This window comes from Triticum dicoccoides, chromosome 6A (assembly GCF_002162155.2).
Source record: "Triticum dicoccoides isolate Atlit2015 ecotype Zavitan chromosome 6A, WEW_v2.0, whole genome shotgun sequence".
Lineage (NCBI taxonomy): Eukaryota > Viridiplantae > Streptophyta > Magnoliopsida > Poales > Poaceae > Triticum > Triticum dicoccoides.
In genome coordinates, this window is record NC_041390.1 from 519,206,306 (window position 1) to 519,216,567 (window position 10,262).

A 10,262-nucleotide genomic window follows, 5' to 3' on the forward strand; every position below is an offset into this window, starting at 1 on the left:
GGGAACTATTCATGAAACTGAAGTCACTCCCTGATCTTCTTCTGTTGGAGTGTAGTCGTCCAGATCTTGTTGGTTGAGAATGCACATGCTTTGTTCCTTTCATGCCCAAGTGTACGTCCATATTCAAGAGATGCATGTTTAATGGATTTAGGTGCTCCATTCATGGTGATCCCTTTAAAGGTAGGTTGCTTTGTCAATTATTATTTTGACCATGAACCCATGATTTACATTCCACCAGAGAGTGTTTCCACGAATCCTAAGCCCCACATATAGAACATGCACCCGAACTGGCCATTTTACCATGCCGACGCACATCATTCGTAGGTAAAGAATGCAAAGCTAGGCGCCACTGGAAGAATCTCAGTTTTTCCGGGACATAAGTGTTCCAAAGTGATTTCCAAGTTTCTCCATCATATGAAGCGTTTGAAGACCGTGTTCTCGCTTCCAGGCTTCCTGCCAATCTTTGTGACGCCACTTGGTGCTTACGATCATGTGATAACCGGAGCAGTGAAACAAAACTCCAGACCGCTCAAAATTCCACGACCAAAAGTCTACAAATATGGTGAGCATCAATTGGAAGGTAAGTAGCCTGCATAACGTCAATTTTCCATGCAACGCTTGTTCCATCAATAAGATCTGACCAAATGTGGGGGATCTGCTGCCAAAGAAACAATTGGTCGCGTGAGTTCTTTCAGTGGCAACCAATTGTAGTTCCAAATCTCAGTGGATAACTCATTACCAATTCTACAAATAAGGTCTTTAACTAAAACATCCCTCCCCTCCAATATAGCTCTCCACACTTGAGAATGGTGAGAACCAACTTGTGCATGCAAGATAAGAGGACGATTGCAAAATTCTCCATGCTTTCCACCCTTGAACTTGTTTTCCATAATCTATCTTATGTACTTTGAAGGCGCCGTTTTTGGATGAGCCGATATCAGAAGGCATCCCCAAATATTTCTCTGTTACTGCCTACTCCCTCTATTCACAAATATAAGATGTTTTGGATATACTTCAATAAACTAAAACATGTCTATATACATCCGATTCAGAAAAGAAGTTAGAACATCTTATATTTGTGAACGGAGGGAGTAGTAATTAACGATGTTTATGGCTTAGGCTTTATTTAGTAAAATAAAACTAGGCCGAGAGGACCCTTTAGTTCTGAAGAAACATACAGCACCATGAGCCAACAAAGACCAGATATTTCCCTAAAAAAACAAAGACCAGACATGTTTTTGAAATGTCAAAAAAAAAAAACCAGACATGTTTTCAGAATACGCGGTGCTCCAAACATGTAGAAAAATATAATAGCATACATACCTGGTGGAGTAATACAGATAGATATCTCAGAATAATAATGTGATTTCGCCAATGATACATAGGAATCAGTTTGAGTTCCACCAGTGGTAAATATGAATCATTTCCAGCACACTAATGAAAGTTGATCTAGGGCCTCCTAATGACGGAGAATAATAATACGGTGCTGCTAAGCAGCATAATGAAACTGGACAACCAACTTCATCAAGCTCAGAGTGCGGCTTTCGGTGAGCTGATGGTCGTCGCTTCACCAAGAGATAGTCAATCAGACTTGCCCTCCTGTGCACCCACCTCCTGCAGATAGTGCTCCGCGTCCAAAGCAGCCATGCACCCTGTATATATCGGCGAGTTAGTTGTTTGACGCAGAATTATATGCTCAGCAGGAGCCACTAAAGGTCAATTCCCAATAAATGGTGTCATCAGGCACCAGGCAGAGGATTATATTGCAAGAATAAATCTTTCTTGGATAACACATCTAAACCTATTGACATGAGAAAGATGGGTTCAACTTATACAACCAATAGTAACATGTTAAGATGGACCGACCAACATGAGAATCTGGCTAAAACACAAATTCCTAGTTAGACAAGGAAACCCTGTACCAAACAGATGAGTTCCACAGCAAGGGTGCTGGTTTTCTGCCCACCATTGGCCATTGGAAGTGATGCATAGCATTAGTAACATGTGTTTCCAGTGACAAATATGATTACACAAAAACTCAGGTGGCAGATCCAATACTTAGCAAAGGAGCATCTATGATATTTTAAGGAAAAACTTTCTGTATATGGGTATTATTCAGGGCATACATTACCAGTGCTACAAAAGTTTAATTACATCACAAACCTGAGAATCCTAGGCTGACTAACAAATACTTTTGGAACAAAACCTTACTATATTAACACAACAGCGTTAACTTGATTGATTGAGTGCTAATACCGTGAGATGACCATAACATTCTGCAGTCCCTCTCAGGAATTTTAGAGTGAGACACAAGTGTATAGCCTGAAAGGGGATCTTCTAACCTAAATAGAGGGCACACCCTAGTTTGTTACCACAAGTTTTAAGCACCTGAAACTAATTACATGAATAGTTCCTTTGTATCCCCAATGGGGAGCTTCGAAATGGCACGACGGGGAAATTACACCCAGTTCAATAATTCCCTGGTCAGCTATGATTGGAGACTAGTCGGATCATTTGTGATGGACACTGCAGAACCTGCGGAACAGGGCATGCTTTGAGGGGGAACTAATGAAAACCCTATTGAAATGATATTACATGTGCCCTGTCCTAGAATGGGCATGTTTACAATCTGGAGCTGAAGGAGAGACTTTGCTGGCTGGAGCAGCACGCCTGCAGGGGTATGTGCTGAAGCAACGTGAGAAGGATCAGGGGCTAATCAGAATCAAGCCCGACTGCAGTTCAACTGCAACTCCTGAGGGTGTGGCAAGAGCACCCATGTTTTGCAGCCCTGATGGGTGTTGTAATAGATGTTCATGCAGTTTGAACCTTGGTTTGATAAGCCAGGCAGGCGGCAAAACCTGTAAGTTTTCATTCGTCCTGGTACATATTTTCTGCTTTTTTTTCGCTGTTAGACCCATGGTTTATTCTGTTACTGTAAAGTAATGGAGCCCTGCTACCAAGGTTACTCTTATGAAAAAAGGAAACTGATTCCCATTTCCCTTGCTTGTCCCTAATTGTCAGCAGGTTTGGGCACCAATAGTCCAACACATCCCAGAATGTAGCGAACTACTCGTTTCTTTCCAAAGCTCAAACACCACATTCTATTGTCACTATAAAGACTAGTTCAAAGAAGCAATTGATCGCTAAGCATATGAATATATATAGTTACTAATTATAGATTACCATATGCATGCAAATTGATCACTAGCAACACTTATACAATCAATTCACATAGTGCTATAGTAATACCTGATCCAGCGGCAGTAATGGCCTGACGATACTTCTTATCCTGCACATCTCCAGCAGCAAAGACCCCCTCCACACTGGTATGTGTAGAGCCCGGCTTGGTAGCCACATACCCATCGGCATGGAGCTCAAGCTGCCCATTGAGAAACTTGGTGGCCGGCTCATGCCCGATGGCGAAGAAGAGCCCGGACACCTTAAGGTCAGAGACCTCACCAGTCACCAAGTTCTTGACCTTGACGCCAGCTAATGGGCCACCGCCTGCGCCGCCGTAGGCCTCGACGACCTCGGAGTCCCAGACAACCTGGATCTTAGGATTGGAGAGCGCCCTGGCCTGCATAATCTTGGAGGCGCGGAAGGTGTTGCGCCGGTGGATGATGTACACTTGGGATCCGTACTTGGTGAGGAAGTTTCCCTCCTCCATGGCAGAGTCGCCGCCGCCGATGACGGCGATGGGCTTGTTCCGGAAGATGGGCGCGGCGCCGTCGCAGACGGCGCAGGCGGAGATGCCGCGGTTCCAGTAGGTTTCGGACCCGGGGAAGTGGAGGCGGCGCGCGACGGCGCCCGTGGCGACGACGACGGTGTCGGCGAGGACGGTGGTGGAGTCGGAGGTGACGCGGAAGGGGCGGGCGGAGAAGTCGACCTCGGTGACGGTCTCGGAGAGGATGTTGGTGCCGAAGCGGGCGGACTGGGCGCGGCAGTTGTCCATGAGGTCGATGCCCATGATGCCGGTGGGGAAGCCCGGGAAGTTCTCGACGTCGGTGGTGGTGGTGAGCTGGCCCCCCGCGGCGATGTCGTTGGCCATCCAGCCCTCGAAGAGCACGGGCTTGAGCTCCGCGCGGGCCGCGTAGATGGCCGCCGTGTGCGCGGCCGGGCCGCTGCCGATGATGCACACGCGCGTGCGGAGCGGCGCCGCGGCGGCGGATCCCACCATGGCTGCTCGGCTTGGCTGCGGGGGCGGCGGCGGCGGCGGCAGCGGCGGTTCAGGGTTTCGGGGGGATTGAAATGACTACTCGTGTCGTAGGTCAATGAATTTTACTAGTACTCCGTGTGAGCCAGCCGGCCAATCAATGACCGCAGTGAGACGGTTAGACCAGCAATCGTGATAGCCCTCGTTTCGTGACTGATCTGTGAAGAACTGCGTTGCAGTTTCTATGACTTTTTTCTGTTGTTGCAAGAAGCATTTCCTGTGATTCACACTCCAGAAATTTTTCCATGGTTCTATATATGCGAGTAGCTGTTCTTAAAATTGCCGTATAGAACAACACATAGTTTGTTTTTGAGAAACGAGTATAAATGCAAATATTTACTTTTTCTTGCGGGAAAACTCCAATCTATTTATCTTCAATCATGGCAATACCAGGAATAAAAATTACATTCAGATCCGTAGACCACCTAGCGACGACTACAAGCACTGAAGCGAGCCGAAGACGCGTCACCGTCATCGCCCCTCCATCGCCGAAGTCGGGCACAACTTGTTATAGTAGACAATCGGGGAGTGGTCGTGTTAAGGTCTCATAGGACCAGCATCCCAACAACCGCTGCCAATGAAGAATAACGTAGGTTGGAAGAATCCAAACCGAAGACACACAAACGTATAGACGAACAACGATGAGATCCGAGCAAATCCACCAAAGATAGATCTGCCGGAGACACATCTCCACACGCCCACCAACGATGCTAGACGTACCGCCGGAACGGGGGTTAGGCAGGAAGACCTTTATTCCATCTTCAGGGAGCTGCCGCCGTCTCGTCTTCCTGAGCAAAACAAAAACCCTAACAGGGTTGAAAAAAAAGACCAAAAACGGAGCCCTCCCGCCGGCCCTTGCCAGAATCTACCGCGCCTCCGTGGCCCTAGGGCCACCAAAGAGGAGGCAGACCTGCGCCGGCGCCAGCGAGAGGCACGAACCCTAGCTTTCTTTCTTGGAGGAGAAAGAGATAGGGTATGTTTAAGGAGTGCTATAATGCAAATATTTACATACACGCAGAAACATTCGATCCTATGAACACACGTAGGAGCATTTTATTCGTATGAGCACGTTCAGAGTGGGAATATGGCATTTATTAAATGAGAAAAGAGTAAAGTTGTAGACTTGTAGTGTGTAATCACTTCAACATAAAAATAGAGAGTGCCATTTGCGCAGTGTAGCCAGCAAAATCATAGAAGAGATACTAGTGGTTGAAGGTTGAGAAAAATGCGGTTCAATAACGTTGACAAGGTTAGACCGGCTCCGGTAGCGGAGTAGAAACAATGGTGCATCACGGCTTGTTTTGGTAGCGGTGGTGATCTTCCGGCGATATAGAGCTTTCAATATAATTTGTATTATGTTTGAATAGTTCTGTATTTATAGTGAACTTCTACGATATAGTGTATCCGAATCCTTTTTGTAAAAAAAAAGTGACTACTTTGAAGACAAATCGTGAGATTGGGCTATAAGGCCAACTCTAGCTGATCCCCTAAAAACTAGAAGAGGATCCGGCCGAGCAAACCTTAGTGGAGTACATTTACCACATTAAGTTTTGGCCGGACCCAGCCGATTCCCTAAATATAACATAGTAATTTTTTTCATATGCATTTCATTTTCGGGCGCTGAAGCAAGTTCTATTGCATCTTTATTTCATCGAACGATATTTTGATACATTGGAGTACATAATTCACCAATTCTTCGCTACGAGAACGAAACCAAAGAAAACAAGAATCACAATTGGACACTTTATAGATATACAACTTCCATACCGCTCCCACTAGTTGGATTAATATTTTCTCTATATTTTCGTTATTGATTCTCTTTATTGACATCTCGAGCTTGCGCACTTCTTTCTTCTTCGGCCTGACGAATTCGATATTGCATCGCATCTAGTCTCATCTCTAGTCTATACTCTAGCAAGGAGTGTGAGGGAGTCCTGGATTAGGGGGTGTCCGGATAGCCGGACTATACCTTCGGCCGGACTCCTGGACTATGAAGATACAAGATTGAAGACTTCGTCCCGTGTCCGGAAGGGACTTTCCTTGGCGTGGAAGGCAAGCTTGGCGATACGGATATGTAGATCTCCTACCATTGTAACCGACTCTGTGTAACCCTAGCCCTCTCCGGTGTCTATATAAACCGGAGGGTTTTAGTCCATAGGACGAACAACAATCATACCATAGGCTAGCTTCTAGGGTTTAGCCTCTCTGATCTCGTGGTAGATCTACTCTTATACTACCCATATCATCAATATTAATCAAGCAGGACGTAGGGTTTTACCTCCATCAAGAGGGCCCGAACCTGGGTAAAACATCGTGTCCCCTGCCTCCTGTTACCATCCGGCCTAGACGCACAGTTCGGGACCCCCTACCCGAGATCCGCCGGTTTTGACACCGACATTGGTGCTTTCATTGAGAGTTCCTCTGTGTCGTCACTTTTAGGCCCGATGGCTTCTCCGATCATCAATAGCGATGCGATCCAGGGTGAGACTTTTCTCCCCGGACAGATCTTCGTATTCGGCGGCTTTGCACTGCGGGCCAATTCACTTGGTCATCTGGAGCAGATCGAAAGCTACGCCCCTGGCCATCAGGTCAGATTTGGAAGTTTGAACTACATGGCCGACATCCGCAGAGACTTGACCTTCGACGGATTCGAGCCACGGCCGAGTGCGCCGCACTATCACGATGGGCATGATTTAGCTCTGCCGCCGAACAGTGCCCTGGAGGCCGCATTTGTGTCTGCTCTGACCCCTAGCTCGGAGCCGATCACACCAATCAAGGATGGGTGGTTAGACACCGCCTCGGGGGCTGCAATCTCTACGGCGATCAAGTCGAACACCAGCCTTGTCCTCTGCGAAGCCCGTGACTCCAAGGTGCTGGACTCCTCTCCGGACTCCGAGCCCTCCGCGCCCCTACCGATCGAATCCGATTGGGCGCCGATCATGGAGTTCACTGCCGCAGACATCTTTCAACACTCGCCCTTCGGCGACATTCTGAATTCACTCAGGTCTCTCTCTTTGTCAGGAGAGCCCTGGCCGGACTATGACCGGTAGGATTGGGATGTGGACGACGAAGAAATTCGATGCCCACCCACCACCCACTTCGTAGCCACTGTCGATAATTTAAACGACGTGCTCGACTTCGACTCCGAAGACATCGATGGTATGGACGACGATGTAGGAGATAAACATGAACCAACGCCTATAAGGCACTGGACAGCCACCTCATCTCATAATGTATACATGGTGGACACACCCAAAGGAAGCGACAACGAGGAACACAGGGATGCAACGAGGGATCGTCCACTGGAAAAGCAATCAAAGCGGCGACGTAAGCGCCGCTCCAAGCCCCGCCTCGACAGAGCCAGCAGCCATACAGACCCAACCATAGAGCAGGACGAGCCGGCGGACGACGAACATGCCTTGGAGCAAGCGTCCGAACAGGGCAACTCGGGTAAACAAACCGAACACCCCGTCCCCGGTGAAAACAACAGTCCGGACGACCTTACGCCGGATAAACTCATGGAGCAGAAGAACCTCCACAAAAGGCTCGTCGCCACTGCGCATAGCCTGAAAAAACAGAAGCGGAAGCTTAAAACTGCGGAAGATGCACTCAGAATCAGATGGAGCAAAGTACGCAACACCGCAGACAAATATGGCGGCAGTCGCCGCACAAAAAGCTATCCAAAGCGAAAGCTACTGCCTGAATTTGACGAGGAGGCCTTAGAGCCCCCGCAGTCAAAAAATAGGAAAGCCATCCGGTCGGATAGACGATCGCATGGCCAGCATGGAGCGGCAAGCGGCGCCGCACACAAGCCGGCACGCGATCCACCAAAGGATCCGCATCAAAAAGACGGCCCAGCCAGATCTATCTACGGGCCAAGAAAGCAAGCTCTAGTAAGCAATGCAACAAAATAAATATCCGAACATCACGGCACACCCAAATACAGGGGTGCCGCACACCCCCTATGTTTCACCGATGAGGTGCTGGACCATGAATTTCTAGCGGGATTCAAGCCCGTAAACATAGAGGCGTACGACGGAACAACAAACCCTGGGGTCTGGATCGAGGATTATATCCTCCACATACACATGGCCAGAGAAGATGACCTCCACGCCATAAAATACTTACCCCTCAAGCTTAAAGGGCCAGCCCGGCATTGGCTGAAAAGCCTTCCCGAAAACACCATTGGAAGTTGGGAAGAGCTTGAGGATGCTTTCCGGGCAAATTTTCAAGGGACCTATGTCCGCCCTCCGGATGCAGACGATCTCAGTCACATAACTCAACAGCCCGGAGAGTCAGCCCGGAAATTCTGGAACAGATTTCTTACTAAAAAGAATCAGATAGTCGACTGTCCGGACGCCGAAGCCCTAGCAGCTTTTAAGCATAACGTTCGAGACGAATGGCTCGCCAGACACCTCGGCCAAGAAAAGCCAAGAAAAATGGCCGCATTAACAAGCCTCATGACCCGCTTTTGCGCAGGAGAGGACAGTTGGTTGGCAAGATGTAGCACCAGCAACCCAAGTACATCCGAAGTTAGGGATGGAAACGGAAAACCCCGACGCAGCAAGGACCAGCACCGGAATAAGGGAAACAGCCCAAAGAGCACGGCGGTCAATGCCGGATTCAAAAGCTCGCGGCAGAATCAGAGAAAGCCGCCCCTCAAGGATAACAGGGACGAGCTATCCAACTTAAACAAAATCTTGGACAAGATATGTCAAATACACAGTACTCCTGGGAAGCCTGCGAACCATACCCACAGAGATTGTTGGGTTTTCAAGCAAGCCGGCAAACTCAACGCCGAACACAAGGGGCTCGACACACCAAGTGAGGACGATGATGAACCCCACAAGCAGAGCACCAGGAAACAAAAGGATTTCCCACAAGAAGTTAAAACAGTAAACTTACTTCACGTGACGAACAGAACGGCGCCGCCAGAGATACGCGCCATACGGCCTATCCCAAAGGAGTCTCGCCAATGGTTGTTAAAACCGATCACCTTCAACCATCAGGATTACTCTAGAAGTATCCGGAACGCAGGCTGGACTGCCTTGGTATTAGATCCAATAATCGACGGACTCCACTTTACAAATGTCCTGATGGACGGCGGCAGTGGTCTCAACCTGTTATACCAGGACACAATCCGCAACATGGGGATAGACCCAACAAAAATTCTCCATAGCGAAACCTCCTTTCAAGGGGTAACGCCAGGCCCGGATGCCCGCTGTATGGGTTCTCTCCGGCTAGAAGTTATGTTCGGCTCCCCCGATAACTTCCATCGCGAACAGCTAACTTTCCACATCGCCCCATTCTCAAGTAGCTATCAAGCACTGCTGGGACGCGAAGCTTTCGCCCGCTTTAACGCAATACCGCATTATGCATCTCTTACGCTTAAGATGCCCGGTCCACGAGGCATCATCTCATTAAAGGGAAAACATTGAGTGTTCCTCTCGCGCGGAAGACAGTGCAGCTGCCTTGACAGCCCCACAATAAAGCGGCTTCACCAGCCAAAGCACCTAAATAGGTCGTCAAGACCACGGACACGGCTAGACGAGTCCGGCATAAACATACAATTGATAAAGGCTTAATAGCCGTATACCCCTGTACTAGGGGTTCCGCGCATATAAAACAAGAGACAATAAAGCTCAATTTTACCCATTTCGATTTATACTTTGTTTATTTAGTATAACTTATGTTTGGCACGATCTTTCTTCAACTAAGTTCCTCTCTTTTTACAGATGAACACTGTGCTATGCCTGTCCAGGATACGGCACAACGGAGACACAGGCGCAAACGTGCAGCAGGGACCCGTTCCAAGGATTCTTTTCAGATTAAGACCATGCGTAAACCTTTTTTACTGTCTCTTGTTGATACACATCCTCTGGTTTCTTGGTATAACCAAGGAGGAGGCTGGCGTTTTGGCATGTGGCCACGTCAGAGTTTTGCGTGTACCCGGACACTAGGGGCTTATTACTAAGGGCGTTATCCCGCCGGCCCTCATAAAGACCGAATACCTTAGGGAGTGTTCGGCATCGCGAGTTTGGCCTTATAT

General features: G+C 48.3%; 1 protein-coding gene across 1 annotated transcript; it reads right to left on the reverse strand.

Moving 5' to 3' along the window:
- Nucleotides 1-1,296: 1,296 nt before the first annotated feature.
- Nucleotides 1,297-4,244, reverse strand: LOC119317636 (thioredoxin reductase NTRB-like). The gene is made up of 2 exons (XM_037592119.1): nucleotides 3,250-4,244; nucleotides 1,297-1,652 (listed from the first exon to the last, which is right to left on the reverse strand). Exons 1-2 carry the CDS (start codon nucleotides 4,175-4,177, stop codon nucleotides 1,582-1,584), a joined length of 999 nt encoding a protein of 332 aa, XP_037448016.1. The 5' UTR covers nucleotides 4,178-4,244; the 3' UTR covers nucleotides 1,297-1,581.
- Nucleotides 4,245-10,262: the final 6,018 nt, after the last annotated feature.

What these genes read in the sequence shown, in the direction of transcription:
- LOC119317636 (XM_037592119.1), bottom strand. Translation starts at nt 4,177, where the DNA reads ATGGTGGGATCCGCCGCCGCGGCGCCGCTCCGCACGCGCGTGTGCATC. An exon ending in CATTACTGCCGCTGGATCAG is followed by an intron (nt 1,653 to 3,249) that starts GTATTACTATAG and finishes CGATATATACAG; the next exon opens with GGTGCATGGCTGCTTTGGAC.